Raw genomic sequence first — 16,545 nt, 5'->3', positions numbered from 1 at the left:
TTTAGAAATAACATAATTTATATATACATAATTTATTGTAATTTTACTCTTTCTCTCTAAATATTATATATTATATTATATTAAATCTTATTATTATAATAATAAATATTTCTTTCTAACATTTGAATTTTTTTATTATAATATTATTATTATATTATTATAAACAAGTTGTCAATTAATTATATATATAAATTTTGTCAAAACATTATTTTTCCATAAAATAACATTTGTTAGTTTTGAGACAGTTGGTGTACATTTTAAATACTAACACAGTGTTTTTTTAAATGATTACGTTTGAAAAATAGAAAAGTAAAAATAATTGTTTTCCATAAACTAAAATTAGCTTAAACGTTATTATCTTATTAAATATATATTTTAATTAAAATTATTATCTTATTAATTTCTGTTGGTAATATTTTGTAAATTAAACATTATTAATTATTTAATTATTTTTAAAACTTACTATTTTGATAAACTAAAAAATTATTTTTAACATAATATTATTTATAAAATTAATAAAATTATTTATATTCATTTTTATAATTATGATAATAATGTTCTTTTTATTTTTTCTTTTAAAAAAAAAACTCAAGCACACATATATTTTAATTAAAACATTTATAGTCATTATTGAATCAAAATTAATATTAAATAATCATATATTTTAAAAATATCTCTTTTTTTAGTTTCCAACTCTGGATGTATACAATATCTCTTTTTTTTTTCTCTCATTGGACATATCTGTTTTCAAATATGCAATAATTATAGTAGGCAAAATTACTTTCCAGATACGGATGTTAATAAGGTATTGGAGTAAATTAACTGACTATGCCTGATTAGAAAGCATCTAAAATAAACACTGCCACCAATCTTCACATTCAATTTTTTTGACAATCATTCTTTACTGTTTGTGATTCTGGCTGCTATATAAGTTGATAGCTTTTTCTCTGATTGAGTTTGTGTGCTTCATAATTTAAAATTTTCAAGTTATAACACTTAATATAAGTGTTTCTTTTCTCTATAAAAATGCAATTTATTGTTGAATATTTATTTTTTTTGTAAAAAAGAAAGCCCATGGGTTGATCCTGACCCATAAGGTTTTGGGGCTTTTTAACCCTGAAAACTTTTTTAATAAAAGGCTTTTTTAGTCCTGTGAACTTTTTTGGTCCTAACCCACATGGGCTAACACCATAACCTATTATAGGACCTATTTTACAGGTCTATTATTAATCGAGGATGGAATTAAATATTTTTGTATCTTAACAGCTAACTACATGTGCGATGACAACAGTGTTTTAGTTTATACAAATACATTTAATAACGCATTTAAGTGATGTGGATAACTACTTGGAATTAGGCACTCAATAAAACCATACTATATACACAACTTCAATTTCTTTCTTAATTATCTTACCGACGTCGTCAATTTAATATTTAAAATAATCTATTGGCTTTATCTATAAATTTTTTATTGTTAACTTTTGTAAATTAATATTACTATTCAATTTTAACATTACCAATTAATTTGATGGTAAATCAGATACTATTTTATCATTAAATTGTATTTTATGGATTCATATTTTTCAAATTTTGAAAAACTAAACTGGCAACTTGTCATTTATCTTAAATACATATACAATCACTTTTTTTAAAGATAAGTAAACGCGTATTAAATTCATTATAATAACAAGATAAACGAATTAAACACTTTCCTTAACACCATTGATGCTAATTTTATTTTACTTTGTCTTATTACTTATTTAATTAGCCTTATTCATGATTTTGATTTTTTTTTTAACTAATACTCAAGTTTAATGAATTTGAATGATCTAAGTTATCAATAATTTAAAAATTATTGATAAACTTATACGTTTAATTTCTTGTTGGATGATCTTAATCGTCCTTTATATTGTTAATGCATATTTTATTTTTCATGGTGAAAAGTTTAATGGATATGTATTGTGGAGAAAAAATTAATTATACTTTTTTATATAACTTTTAAGTTAGTTATTATTAGACTAAACAAATTTATAATACCTAAATTTTAAAATTTTCATTCTAAATATAATTTTATAAATAATTTTACTTACAATAAAAAAATAAATTATCGTTATTAAATTTTGCATAATTTATCGAAACAAAATATTTAAAAATAATAAAAACTAAATTTTAAATATTTCAAATTCTTAAAAATTTTAAAACTTGGAAATCCATGTAAATTTTGAAAATAAAACCAAGCAAGAATTTGCAACATGGCTAGCTATGGGAGCCATACAGGTGTAACAGATTGCGCCACCCTATAAATTTCATTTCCTCTCTCATCCCTGCTCTTCCCTCTTCCAAATTAACTCTCTCATCCATGCTCTCTACTCTTTGAAATTAATTCCCCCCATACCCATACCCACACTGCTTCACTTTCAATGTCGCCGTCTTCCGCCGACCACGGCGGGGACCACCGCTGCTCCCGGCAAGAAATCAACGGCTTCTCCAATGACCACATCGAAATGGCCACTCCTTGTACGGCATCGTCGACGCTCGGCTACATAGTCGACGCCGTCCCTGCAAACGAGCGGGAGAAGCTCCGGAGAATCCTAGTCGCTTCAGCAAAGGGTTTCTCGATCGGCGCCGGCATCAAGGGCGGCCTCGCTATCTTCGCCATCTTGGCTCGGTTGACGCGGAAAAAGCCGCCAAGGTAAGAAAAAAAGAAAAGAGAAAGTAATAAATAACAGCTTTCTCTCAAGCGCTTTATCGGTAACTATGCGATTCGTTCGTTCAGGAAGGGGATTGAGGTGACGAACAGCGATGCAATTGTCGAGGCTCTGAAGGAAACATTGAGATACGGTCTTTTCCTTGGAACCTTCGCCGGAACGTTCGTGTCCACCGACGAGGTTATCGGTGCTCTCGCTGGTCACCGTAGGCATGTTCTCTTTCTCTCTCACTAAAATGCGCGTAGCACTCTTTCGATGTAGTACTGTGTAGAACTGATTCAAAACTTCAAAACTGGGTGTTATGAATGTTGCATGTTACTGGTTGGTAATTGTGATTTGAGTCACGTAATTGAATTAAGCTCCGTTTGGATAAACTTTCAAATAAGCACTTACGTATGGTAGTTAGAATCAATTTATCCTCCTTTTGTACTTTGGTAAGTTATATCAGAGAACTGTTATGAACGTTGAAGTGCATGAGTTGATTTTAATTTATGGAAAAAAGTTCTATCAGTTTATTTCTATTTTAAGTTTTTTAAAGCAGAGTCTTAGTGTGTTGTGCTTTAAAGTAGTTGTTGTTTGGTTTTGTGGAGTGGAAGTCTTGGTGATTGGGTTTTTGTTGTGGTTCAGGACTGCGAAGTGGAGGGCTCTGGTAGCAGGGGCGGTGGCCGGGTCTTCGATGCTTCTTACAGGGTTAGAAGATCAGCACACTAGTTTGGCTATTTATATTCTCATGCGTGCTGCTGTCTTGGCGTCTCGTTGTGGGATTAAGAGCAAACGGTTTGGAAAAATTTGTAAGCCTCTCACGTGGAAGCACGGTGACATTTTCCTCATGTGTCTCTCCTCCTCACAGATATTGTATGTGATCATGTTAATTACGCTTTCTCTATATTTTTTGGTCAGTTAATTTTTACTGAGGAAATTGTTCTGATATTACTTTTATGAAATGACTATCCCTGTTTATTCTTTTTTTAAGCTTAGTATCACTTTTGAGTATGGTATTTAGTCTTTCAAATTTTATGGCCTAGTTTTGTGATTTCTGTAACATAGTCTGTGTTTGACTTGATGACTTAAACACAGTTTAAGGTCGCTGGATTGTGTGGATGGATCCAAGTTGTTTTCTTCAGTTCATGGATAAAGCATGTATGAACACTTAAGTCCAAGTCTGATGCACTACTCTTATTACATAAAAATGGTCATATGCACACTCCGCCAAATCCTGATCCTGTCCGACTAACTAATTTGTATAATGTGAGGGGCTGAATAGTTGATCCAGTGGGCCCTCACTATATATGGACTTTGATTTTAATGCTAAAAAAGTTTGTGACTAGTAATCAGTTGTGACTAGATATCCATGCTTTGTGCTGAGAGAGACTGAAGGTCCGGGGTTACCTTGCTAGTTGTCTTACAATTGGATATATATGTGCACAATGTTTGTTACAAACCATATAATACAAGTGGTCCTTTAATAGTCTGGTAAGTAAATATAATGTTATTCGACAAATAGGAAGGAAATAATGAAAGGAACTGAGAAGAATTCATACTGATAAACCTGTTACCACCCAGCTTAAAATTCTCCTCGATAACCCTAGATACTTATGTCATGTAGATGATACATTAATTTTGATATTGTAAGAAAACTTTGGATGCCACTTAAATTAATGTGAATGAAGATGTCTCATTTTACAGCTACATACCCTTGATAGTTTCTTTTCTGAGCTATGCTTCTGGAAATTAGACTCTTTGTATCCCTCTCGCCCTCTCCTTACTTTTGTGTTCTAATAATGAATGATTATGGAAATTTTGGTTTCAGGTCTGCTTATATATTAAAGCAAGATAGTTTACCAGCTTCATATAAATCCTTTCTCAATAAGCATGGTGGAAAGGATCCAGTTATCTTACAAGGTGTAAAAGATATAGCGAGTGGCAAGCCTTTCACTAATTTGGGTGCAATTGAGAAATACTACAAGACCATGGGTGTCGATGTGAAATTAAAACCAGATATGAAAGTCCCATGCTCGGTATGAAATACTGAATACTNTGATTTTTCCTTTTTTTTTTCTCTACCAATAGTTTTAATTAGCCTGCAGCAAATAAATAAAGAAAACTTAGTTTTTGAGCATTAGGTTCATGATGAAATTTGTAGTTGAATTTGATTGCACCATAACAGTAATTTCAATTTCTTCATTGAAATTGAATTGTAGGAATTCTGGTTCTTAGACAAATGCTAACTCATTTAATTTGTGAATACAAAGTGAACTGGATTTAATAAATGTCTTCACCTTGGCGAAAATATATAGTTTTTATTTTCTCTTCTCTTCTAGGCCCTATAAAAAATGCACATTGAGTTTAANGTGACTAAATATATTGATTTTTTTCTTTTGGGTTGTGTTCAACTTTACCTTCCTGTCACCTGATGCGTTATATTGAGTCATGCATTGTGTAATTTCACTTTGAACCATGTCATCTAGATCTGTTAAAAATTAATTGTTAGCCAGGATATAAATTGTGATTTCTTGTCTCTTCTTCTGGCATTTAAAATCAACTATATTTTGCAGATTGTACATGGGAATCAAACATGCACTGGACATATCTTCACTTTTCTCCTTCAAGCTTACCAAAGAGCACTACCTGTTTATCTTCCAGTTTATTTGATACCTGCACTTATTGTTCATAGAAAAGGACTTTTAAAAAGGTGATGATCTAAAAGGAATACATTGCAACCGATTTACTCTTCACCTGATTCTATGNGTTACTTTTACAAAACATGTTATGTCAGGATTAAATTTCTGAGAGCTATAAGTTTTATTGTAGATAGTAGCTTTTTGAAGTGAGTATATTATCAGTAGCATATGTGCTATTTTTTTTTTCATGAAAACGGATTGCTAGCAACACCCTTCATAATTGGTTGAAATATATTGAAAACTACAAAATCAGGATAGAGAGGCATTAAATGAGAAGAATTGTGTGACTTCCAATAAATTTTAGTCAGTAATGGTAGTTCAAAAGAGGGTTTTGTCTATATTGCTACAATATAAAGATCATACTATGTCACGTAGTTATACTGATTTGCTCTTATTCCTATTATTAAAATGTGCAGGCCTAGCACAATATTAACCAAGAGTCTTTTGGGCACAGCAAGATCAAGCTTGTTTCTGTCTGTGTATTGCGCTTCTGCTTGGTAAGCATAGGAAAGTTTATTCTAGCACTACTATATTGTTACTGGTTGTCTTGCTACTAAATTTGCTAGCTGAGTTTGATATTTCCAATCATGTTGAAAAATGAAAGAACATGCTTTCCATGTGGGATATAAGTAGAGCTGTCAGATTGGGTTTGGCCCCGATGGACAGACCTGAAAAGCCCAGAAAATGGGTCAGTCCAGTTTGTGGCCTAAATTAAATCGGGCCATAGTTTTGCCAGTCCATAGGCTTATGGTCCAGCCTGTTTTCTAAAATAATAATTATACTTTAAAAAATGAATTTATTATAGTAAGAATATTAAAAAATTCTATTAAAACATGTACTTGTGTTACAATTTATATTTATACATCAAACTATTATATCTAAATTAAAATTAATTTCATTAATATGACCTAAATTTTTAAAATACATATTTATTTTTAATTTGTTTATGTAGAACTATTATTTTAACTTTTTAAATGGGCCATAATGGTCCGTTGGCCTGACATAAGTCCAGTTTGAACCTAAATATCCAGTCAATTTAGAATTTGGGCCGGGCAGGGCAACGTGTTTTGCCACCTATAGATATGAGGGTCAACATGCTCGCATAAAAGTTTTAGTTGAATTGCTCAAGTTTATTTTAAACATAATTACTGATAAATAAAGGGATCTGTATGTAGTTCTGATAAAACAAACAGATTCAGCTGGATAATGGTGAAACAGATACCCGTATCTAATTAAAATGAGAGTTTTTCCATTGATTTTATTCAGAAGATTTTCTATCATTGCATTATACACCAGCCTCAACGCTCACATGGGCTTGCTGTGCACTAGTCCCAGGCAAACACTTCAATGCTGGTGTCACCACCCGTGCTGCTCGGTTGCAGTTGAGAGACGTGGTGGAAGGCTTTGATACTAGATGATAAGAATCTTGAGGAAACCACACTACAAAAGCAAGCTGCGGTTGTAGTAGAAGAGCCCAAAGTCTTATGAACCACATTAGAAAATCCCATATGTCCAATGTGAGACTCAAATTCCGTACCTTGCAATTGGATCTTAACTCTTTATGTTTCTTTCTCAAATGGTTCATGATTGATACCATGTTATGAACCATCTAATCACCTTTTAATTTGCTGATAGCCCAGCATTAAGTGTATATTTCTAATATGGTTAAAATACTTCTTATAGTAAGATTTCAACAAGCTTCCTTCCTTAAAAAAGCTTTTAGGGTTAATTTCTAATATGTTATCAAATCCTCTACAATCAAGTGGCCTAAATTGTTCATCCTTGTTGCTATATCTCTAATAAAAAGTTGAATTTCAGCGAAGGTAAATGGGTCTCTGTATCATCCACGAGTCAAACAGTCAGGTCTTTATATTATTCATGATTCTGTAGTACATAGCTCAAGCTTTTGCATTAGATGGCGCATGAGATATGCATTTACTAGCCTTATCTTTTTCTTATTCTTCTTTGCTTGGGCTCATTATTTACTTAAACAACATGGCTTTTTCGTAAACGTAAAACTGACATGTACAAATGACTCTGTTCTTCAGGATGTGGACATGCTTTCTTTTCAGGATTTTCAAAAGATGTAACATTCCAATGGTGGCCATGGGAACTGTATGTTACTAACTGCATCAATTTTTTTTATTATTGATTAAAGTTATTTCTAATTGTATTATTTCTTGGAAGCAGTATGTACTTTCAATTGCATTAGCAATTTATTTGTCAAAGTTGAAGTTTGCATTCTCGTGCAGTTTCCAACTGGCCTTGCATTGGCCATTGAGAAGGAAAGCAGGCGAATGGAAATATCATTATACTGCCTTGCCCGGGCGATTGAGAGTTTCTTTACATGTGTAGCTGATGCAGGATATCTGCCACAATCAAGAAGGATCAAGAGGGCTGATGTGGTGGTTTTCAGCTTGTCAACAGCCATCATAATGCATTGTTATGCAGAGGAGAGGGAAGTGTTTAAATCCAAATACTTGAATGTCCTTGATTGGGTATTTGGGGTACCTCCTCCTCCATGTGAAACCCCGCGATGCAAAGATAGGTAGGTGAAAGTGCTAGTCCAACGGGGTTTTTTATCTTGAAAAATCTCCCACTTGATTTTGCTTTCAAATTTTCACTGGTGACCTACAACCTTAATTGTGATCCAGTAAACCCACATTCTAACGCATTATTTACAACCCACTGTTTATTATTGGGTATAATTCATGTGTTCCTGAATTAAAAATGAAACTCTTTAAATTAGGGAACACTCATATCATTTATCGGAACTCATGTGATTTTTACTCAATAATAATGTATTGAAAAGAGTATGTTAGAAAATATTCTCTTCATACCAAAGTAAGTGACGTGTTAATTTAGTAATTTTTTCTACCAGTCACGATTTAGGATTTTAATAAACATTTAATATTTTATTCTATTCTCCCCTTATAAATTGTTAATATTGAAATAGTCTCACAGAATAAATTATAAATTAGTTAAATTAGGAAATTTGCTCAACTTATTTATTTATTAGTTTTCTTAATATTTTTAGAACACCTTATACGTCACTTATTTTGATAAGAAGGGAGTATATTGATTATTTGTGTTTAGTTGGTGGGTTCAATTGGATCCTTGTCATTCAGAAGGTACTTGTTGTAGGGAATGCTTTATTTTGGTTATTGACATGGTATTGGCTGGTTAAAGTTTCTCACATTTTGTATTGAGTTGAGAAGTATAAAGGATTATTTATTTGAAGCAGTGTAGGGTGGCGACTTAGGTGTAGGCTCAGGTCCTCCTTCCCTTTCTCAACTTCAAAATTGTATATGTGGATTATCTATATCTTTTTTAAGTATAATATTATAATTTAGATTCAAATGTACTTTTGCTTCTTATGATTTGTATTCTTTGGTATTTTATCAAGTAATTTTATTTTAAAACAGTAAATTCTTTTATATATTTACTAGTCAGGTACCCACACGTTGCAACCAACATGGTAGTATAACTTTGCCCTGTAAACGACATCATGGCCCCATAATACTTACACTTTCACTTTAAAGATGGATCTTCAATATCCAGGAGTCTAAAACAACAATTGAATTACTTGGTAGGGTAACAATTGCATGCACCCAACTGTTTAATTATGAATGTGAATACTTCTCTACTTTGTTGTAACACTTCCTTAACAAATACACGATCATGTAACAAATTATGCATGATTTTCTTTTTATAAGAACTAAGCTTTAAAACAATTATGTAATTTATTCACTTTTGAGATACAGTCATATGCCACTTCTTGAAATCGTAAATAATAGATAGATCCAAGATTGACAAATAAATACATTTTATTCTTTATCAAACTTGTACTTTTTCATTTATCTCGTGGTTGGCGACAACTAGATAAACTTCCATAATGTGGGAAATAATAGTTACTCTTGGTTGTTTGGATTCTTTTTCTTTTGTCAATGAGCATCTGTCTTGTTGCATGACAAACTAGTTGGTTATTACTGTAAGGATATCGGAGAAGGGAAAGAATTGTAGACACGTGTAGAGAAGAGAAAACAAAAGTAACTGATTAATTGGAATTGGGATTCAATGACATGTTTCAAGTATTGAGGATTGCGTTTCGTCGATCGTTTCCAACATGTCTAGTTGGTTACGTAGCTTCTGGAGGTCGTTTTGTTGTTGGATGTGAGTTCAGTGTTGTTATTGGACAAGAACTTGTTGTTGAATGATCTCTTCACTCAACTACTGTATGACTACAATTTTATTCTGTACTGTTTCATCCCTTCTTTTAAATTAGATTTTTCGTATATGTTTTGAAAGCTCTATCCAATCATTTGATAAACAAGAGATTTATTCTAACTTAAGAATCATAAATATGAGTGGCTGTGATTAACTCAGCCAAGGTTCATGGTGAGTAAATGTTATTACCAAAACCAAGAATGAGTTGCTCTTCAAAATTAGTAATCCTACTCCAATTTTAACAATTTAATCCCTTATATAAATAACAATGGTTATTATAAAGGTACTTTTATATATATATATATATATATATATATATATATATATATATATATATATATATACCTAGAGTACTTGTCCCGTGAAGTGAGAACCTCAAGTAATATATTTTTCTTTCATGTAAATCTCTGATACCAAACACAAGCATCCAAGACAACGTGCATAAATCTACACATAATCTAAAAATGGTTTTTAAATCCATCGTTTTCCGAGATAATTAGGCAAATCTAATTCTAAAACCACCATTTCTCCTGCAAATTAGCACCATAAACAATTTTGGCTGAAGGGACCGTAACAAAATTAGATAACTTTATAGTCTCAAAATTTCCAAATCTTTATCATCAATCAATTTAGCTCTTCTCATGTTCTTCCCTCAAGATCAGCCACGATATCCATGGCTGCTACCAAATCCAATACCACCATCAACAATCTCTTCGACGATTCCCTCACCGAAATCTTCTGCAAACTCCCATGCAAATCCCTTTTCTCATGCAAGAGCGTTTCAAAGCATTGGCTCACACTCATTTCCAATACCAATTTCCATTCCCTATACCTCACTCATCAACACACCCTCTTCCATAAAATCCAATCCCAAGGAGAAGACCCTGATCAACCCAGTTTCATTCTAAAGCCATACAATGCCCTCGTCATAGCACCAAATTTACCCTCTCTTCAACTTGGCTCTCTCGAAAACCACCTCTCTCTAACCTCCCTAGGCTCAGATTTCGAACCGGCTAACATTGTACCACAACTACGGTCTGTGTTAAAGTTTGTTTTTGCATGTTCCAACGGTTTGCTCGTATATGGAAACCCTCGTCCACGTCACAAATGCGTATACCACGTACGTAACCCACTTACAAAGGATTCATTGAAACTCCCTTGTGCTCCAACTCTCTGTGACCACGCTGGGGTTCTCGTGGGTTTCATGTGCGATCCTTATTACTCTCTTGCAAAAGAGAACTCCGGCGTATCTATCTTTCCCACTTCTGAACGCAGGTTCAGGGTGGTTCGCATCCCTGCGTTCAGCGACACGAGGGTTACGTTTGATGTTGAGGTTTTCTCTTCCGAGACAGGGGAATGGAAGCGGTTTGTGGTGTCGTGTCCACAGGGGTTTGCGTGCGGGTTTTTTCTGACGTCATCGAGCGTTGAGCACGAAGGGAAGTTGTACTTCATGGGTGGAGGGAGGGTTCTCGTGTATGACCCTTATGGTGATGTGTGTGTGGCTTCTGTGATTGAACTTCCCCGTGGCTTTGGCGAAGCGTATAGAGGGTGCCTTGGGGTTTCTTGTGGAAAGTTGCAGTTATCTGAGTTCCCTATCTCACCCTCCACTGCCTTTGAAGCTTACAGTGGGAGGGTTTGGGAGTTGCAATATTGTGGGAAGGAAGAAGAAAGAAGATGGAAACTGGTGCATGAGTTTTCTCTCCCTGAGATTATTGGGCCAATGTTTCAAGAGTTGAAAGCCTTGGAGGTTGAATATGTGAGGGGTTGCAGTAGGATTCTGGCTTTTCATCCCTATGTTAAGGACAGTGTGTTTCTTAAGTTTGGTGATAACATCATTTGCTGCAATTTGTTAACTCGTAGGTTTAGGGTTTGCAAATACGGTGGTCTCTCCTTGCTGTTTTATCCGGTGATCCCAGTTCTGCTCCCTTGGTGGCCAACTCCGATTCCTTCGTCACCCTCATTGCTTGATCCTTCTGTATAGGTTTTTCTTTGGAGATGACACTGTCTTTGGAACTTGTATATTATGATCTTCTTCTTCATTGAGACGAAAAGTGTAACTTTAGATTCACAAAAATCTTGTGTTTGTATGTAAATAAAGAACTATTGATAGTAGGAAGAAATAATGACCTCATGTTGGGAACATATAAGGTACAACCACCAATGTCTGCAGTTACATTCGAAAAAATCTTCTTTTTATAATTATTATTTTGAATTGGGCCTCCACTCCTACAATGTTTGGGCTGCTTTCGATTTTGTTCTTGGGATACCTCCGATCCAATCTCTGGAAATTCTTATGTGATCAATTAGTGTGCACCAATTGATGTGATATTCTTAAATGTAAAGCGGCAAAAAGAAAAATTATAGAACCATACGTGACTTGTTCAATTTTATAAGAGTAGGTGAGTTGCTTAAATTTATAATCGTTAATAAAATATATGTTTAGAGTATTTAAAGAAAAGAAAGTTATGTTTGATGACAGTGGGTTCTGACTTGAGAAAAAAAATATCACAATAATTTTTAATTTAAAAATTTCAATTACAAAGTGGTCTTGAGTGTGAATATGTAACTGATAATACATGATATTCTCTTTAACTTATTTTGGTATAAGAAAAGCAACTGAAAGTGTGTATAGTAAAATGATGAGCAGAATTATTCTAAGTTTGATTATGTCAAAAGTCATTATAACAAAAAGAGCAAGAGTTTTATAACACTTTGGTTATGTCGTTTTCATTAACATATGCACTTTTTGTATAAGTTTATGAGATTTAACGAAATTGAAAAAGTCAATTAATTATAGCCCCACCAGAAGGAAAAAATGTTAGCTATAATCGAGTGACAGTCAATTGTAGTAATTGAAAGACAATGAGTTGTAGCTAACAAAAGGGTTCATGTCGATCTTGCATTAAAATCTATGTTTTTTCTTTTCATAAAATTAATAATTAAATTTACCAACAGGAACATAATCATATTTAAGAAAAGAGTAAACACATGTTTTCCTTCTTTGTACATAAGTGGGATCAATATTAATCACATGAAAGATTATTACACATAATTCAATATATCTCTTTCTTTCTAGTTCTGTGTCTATCATATATTTGAGTTTATTGTAAATCATCAATATTGACAGTTTTAACAATTTTCTTAATACCACTTTTCATCATCTTTTTTTTCTTCTTCTTAATGCTGTATTGCAGACTTAATTAAGCCCTGAAATGAAATTAACTCCAGTGGATGGAATCCACGAGTTTCCAGAAATAAAATTAGCAACAGTGAATTTGGACGCATCTTCAGCCTTAAGAACATGAAAACCCTGCCACTGCACCCTTCCTGCGGTTCCAGCACCACCTCCTTCATTGCCGTACTCCGCGAAATACAAACTCTTCAACACGGAGCTTCCATACCCAGGCCACGCCACCCACCCTTTCGCCGCAATCACTTCGTCGATTCTACTCTCCATCACCACCGATCTCGAATACTCCTTCCAGGGTCTCCCCAGAAACGAACTGTGCGACTGCTTAAAATCCGAAGTCGGCGATATACTACTCTTGTGAACAGAGAACCCAGTGTTCTGCCCGGGGTCAGTTCGGCCGTTGGCCAGAATGGCGTTGTAGCTGGAGCCGCGAGGGTGGCGGAGGAGGAGGTTGCAGCGCTGGAAGACGGCGGCGGCGTTGCCGAAGATGAAGTCGATCGTGCCGTAGATGTCACATTCTGCGTAGAACTGGCGGAGGGCGAGGGCGTAGAGGGTGTCTTGGTACCCTGCTATACTGCACCGGTAGAGGACGGCATGGTCGGAGGCTATGTTGAGAGCCACCGCTTGTTCGCCTCCTGGGCCAGCGTTGTTCTGGAATCCGATGTCACGTGCGATAAAGCCATCGCCGTATATTGCTGCGATTCATAATCATTCATTATTTGAGTCTTCTTTTTAATCTTAAGCATAAATGAAGATAGGGTTAAAGGAATTGTTATGGTCACATCGTATATTGGAAGCTGTAAATTCTAATGCACTTTTTCTCTATTATTAAATGTTCATGACTTAACACTTTATGTAAAGCCAACGTCAATTTAAGATTCTTGTTAAGAATTTGAAAAAAAATAAATTTAATAGTTATAATTTTAAAAACATTACATCTATAAGATATTTCTTTATTATTGTGTAGGTGTCCCCACCAGTTTCTAAATTATTATATGGCCAAATTCAATTTTTAAGGAAAGTTTAATGTTAAAAATGTAGTAGGAAGTATGAGAAAAATGAGAGTTTTAGATAAAGAAAACTCACTAAACGTGGCTGAGTCAGTTAAGGAAGAACCCTGGGCAACACTGTCATCTCCAACAATAAGAGTAGAGTATTTTCCATCTCCAACTAAGGTGATACCATCCTTGTTGGTGCGAATCTTCTCTTTATAAGTCCCTTCCTTAACATAAATCACAAAACTTTTCCCTGAAGCTGCCTTAATGGCTTCAGAAACTGTCTTGTAATCTCCTGAACCATCTTGTGCAACTATGGCATTTGCTTTTATGCTGCCTCCTTGAAGCAGCTTACGTCCTTTGGCTGATACCCACTTGGGAAATTCATCTTCCTCTTTGTTAGTCTCACCTTTTTTGCTCACATGGTTAACAAATGCTAATGAGTTGCTTCCCAGTTGTGAAAGATAGTGCATTTTGTCTGACATTCTTTGCATAAGGCCTCCTGCAGAAGTTGTGGTGTGTGCATCTGCATAGTCTTTACAAGTTTGTTGGAAAGTTATGGAAGCACTTAGCCATGTTTGAATGTCATTGTTGTTTCTTGTAGGGGATTTCAGTGCTCTCAGGGATTGATCTAACCTTTTCAATGACATGCCAATAAGCTCTTCACAGTAATCTGTGTGTGTATGATCACAATGAAGAATTAAAAGGCATAACACAATCAATTTTCATTTATCAATGGAGAATTTTCAGAATTATTTGTGTTCATGAACATTGTCTTAAATGCTCACGATTGTGGTCACCGATTTTCATATCACCACAACCACATATATATGTGACGGTATATCAATCAGACTTTTTCATACTATAAAAAATTACGAAAAAACGATAACCACAATTCTGATTTATGTCCATGAATACCATATATGACGACAAAATTAATGATTTAATCAAATACAATTTTCTCATTACCATAGATTTCAAAGATGCACGTAAGATATTAAATTGATCTGAAATTCGTAAAAACTGTTTTCTCAGATGAAAATATATGAGAAGATATCAGTTACCTGCAACGACAGAATGGGCTGCATCTTCATCATCAGTCTTGTAATCAGCAAAATATGAACTTGGCAAGTTAGTTTCTAAAATGGTTTTGTTGACAAGAACCAAAATGTTATGATGAACACTTTGATTGGATGAACCAAATTGCATCAAGGTTTGAGCACATAGATCGGGATATCTAGTAAGACTGCACTCATTGAGAGCATCAGTAGTGGTGATCCACGACAGTGCACTGCCTAATACTGAAAGGGTTACCACAAATTGCTGTGTTCTCACTCTCAGATGAAGAAAAGGACAACAATGGCTAATTTTATCCATAACACTGATTAAGGAATGCCCCTTATTTGATATATTTGAGAGAAAGAGGTTATCTATTTATAGTGAGAGGATGGAAGTGTAGAACTGTAGTAGCTTCTCATAATTTCACATTAAATAAATAAATAAAATTTGACTTTGAATTCTGTAAAAGATAACAAATAACTTATACTATAATCATTTAATTCTTTTTATCCTTAATATAGTATAATAACTTAATATATTGTAAAAATGTTTTGTACACATGCAATAATCATATAATTAAGGATTGTTAAATTTTATGATAATTATATTTAGAATGAATTTTTAATTAATATAAGTGCTTATGTTGATATTGCATTAAAATTAATCTAGTTATACATTATCGGTTTTTTTTTTTCAATAGAATTTATAATGTTAAAGGGAATGACATGGTTTTGGTTTGGATGTCTATTAGGGTTGTCAATTATGGTGGACTATTGGACCTAAACAATTAAGGTTGGTCTAATGCAGCCTGTAGTTAATTATTTAAGAAGTATTAGAAATAATTTATTTAAAGATGTGAAAATGATGGTTCTTTTTGGAAAGTCGGTTTTAAAAATGTTGATAAAAATTAATAAATAATTATTTCTTTAAAATATTATTTACGCAATCATTCAAACTAAATTATTAAAAGTGTTACTTTAATTTATATTTCATTCATTTTGTAATTACAGCTTGGAAAGTATTAAATATTTATTGACTAAAAATAAAAAAAATAATTTAAATTAATTTATATAAAAATCAACCAACCTAATTCAGTTAACAAAATAGTGTGTGAGTTATCGTAAACTATTTTAAATTTTATGAAGATATAAAGCAATAACATCATATTCACGTCATATTTATATTTGGAGAATTAGGTATCACTGACAATCAGTGAAAGATAAATTTTTAACAATAAAAGATGTATGATAATAAATAATAAACAGAGAGAAAACATTACAATAATTTTCTTAACTAAAAAATTAAAATAGTAAAGTAATTGTGTATATACATTTTGTAATAAATTTTGAAATGTGTTTTCTGTTAGAAGTCTCACATCGACTAGAGATAGAGCCAATTTATAATATATAAGTGGGGTGCAGACCTCACCTTACAAGCCGGTTTTGTGGAGTTGAGTTAGGCCTAAAACCCACTTCTAACATGGTATCAGAGCTATGGTTAGAGCTTATCCTAGCAATATTTGTTGGGCAGATTGTTTCACCCGCTATTGGGCCGTTATCGGACCACCTCGGCATGAGGGGGATGTGTTGGAAGTCTCACATCGACTAAAAATAAGGCCAATTTATAATATATATCTAGAATGCAGACCTCACTTTACAAACCTCGTTGAAATAATCGAAATTAAA

At 33.4% G+C, this 16,545-nt stretch overlaps 3 protein-coding genes across 4 annotated transcripts; 2 read left to right on the top strand and 1 right to left on the bottom strand.

Moving 5' to 3' along the window:
- Positions 1 to 2,274: 2,274 nt before the first annotated feature.
- LOC106759916 lies at positions 2,275 to 8,183 on the top strand. 2 transcript variants are annotated; one of them, XR_002667694.1, is made up of 9 exons: positions 2,275 to 2,692; positions 2,777 to 2,917; positions 3,336 to 3,563; positions 4,519 to 4,726; positions 5,264 to 5,400; positions 5,806 to 5,886; positions 6,686 to 6,906; positions 7,438 to 7,504; positions 7,642 to 7,695. XR_002667694.1 is itself a non-coding variant. In XM_014643301.2 (8 exons), exons 1-8 carry the CDS (start codon positions 2,421 to 2,423, stop codon positions 7,939 to 7,941), a joined length of 1,434 nt encoding a protein of 477 aa, XP_014498787.1. In that variant the 5' UTR covers positions 2,279 to 2,420; the 3' UTR covers positions 7,942 to 8,183. The 2 variants fall into 2 exon arrangements, 1 of the variants encoding a protein (XP_014498787.1); XM_014643301.2 differs by lacking the exon at positions 6,686 to 6,906 and having other exon boundaries at positions 2,279 to 2,692; positions 7,642 to 8,183.
- Positions 8,184 to 10,289: 2,106 nt separating this feature from the next.
- On the top strand, positions 10,290 to 11,597 carry LOC106760061 (F-box protein At5g03970-like). Its single transcript, XM_014643498.1, has one exon. The coding sequence runs from the start codon at positions 10,290 to 10,292 to the stop codon at positions 11,595 to 11,597; it is 1,308 nt and encodes a 435-aa protein (XP_014498984.1).
- Positions 11,598 to 12,633: 1,036 nt separating this feature from the next.
- Positions 12,634 to 15,185, bottom strand: LOC106761675 (pectinesterase). Its single transcript, XM_014645244.2, has 3 exons — positions 14,866 to 15,185; positions 13,893 to 14,474; positions 12,634 to 13,501 (listed from the first exon to the last, which is right to left on the bottom strand). Exons 1-3 carry the CDS (start codon positions 15,176 to 15,178, stop codon positions 12,813 to 12,815), a joined length of 1,584 nt encoding a protein of 527 aa, XP_014500730.1. The 5' UTR covers positions 15,179 to 15,185; the 3' UTR covers positions 12,634 to 12,812.
- Positions 15,186 to 16,545: the final 1,360 nt, after the last annotated feature.

The sequence above is a fragment of the Vigna radiata genome, chromosome 5, assembly GCF_000741045.1.
Source record: "Vigna radiata var. radiata cultivar VC1973A chromosome 5, Vradiata_ver6, whole genome shotgun sequence".
Lineage (NCBI taxonomy): Eukaryota > Viridiplantae > Streptophyta > Magnoliopsida > Fabales > Fabaceae > Vigna > Vigna radiata.
The sequence above is the reverse complement of the archived record's forward strand: the minus strand, read 5'-3'. Positions and strand labels throughout refer to the sequence as shown.

Coding starts and splice junctions, on each gene's coding strand:
- LOC106759916 (XM_014643301.2), top strand. CDS start 2,421: ATGTCGCCGTCTTCCGCCGACCACGGCGGGGACCACCGCTGCTCCCGG. Junction 2,918..3,335: donor GCTCTCGCTGGTCACCGTAG/GCATGTTCTCTT, acceptor GTTGTGGTTCAG/GACTGCGAAGTGGAGGGCTC. Junction 5,401..5,805: donor AGAAAAGGACTTTTAAAAAG/GTGATGATCTAA, acceptor TAAAATGTGCAG/GCCTAGCACAATATTAACCA.
- LOC106760061 (XM_014643498.1), top strand. CDS start 10,290: ATGGCTGCTACCAAATCCAATACCACCATCAACAATCTCTTCGACGAT.
- LOC106761675 (XM_014645244.2), bottom strand. CDS start 15,178: ATGGATAAAATTAGCCATTGTTGTCCTTTTCTTCATCTGAGAGTGAGA. Junction 14,475..14,865: donor AGCCCATTCTGTCGTTGCAG/GTAACTGATATC, acceptor ATACACACACAG/ATTACTGTGAAGAGCTTATT. Junction 13,502..13,892: donor AACTGACTCAGCCACGTTTA/GTGAGTTTTCTT, acceptor TATGAATCGCAG/CAATATACGGCGATGGCTTT.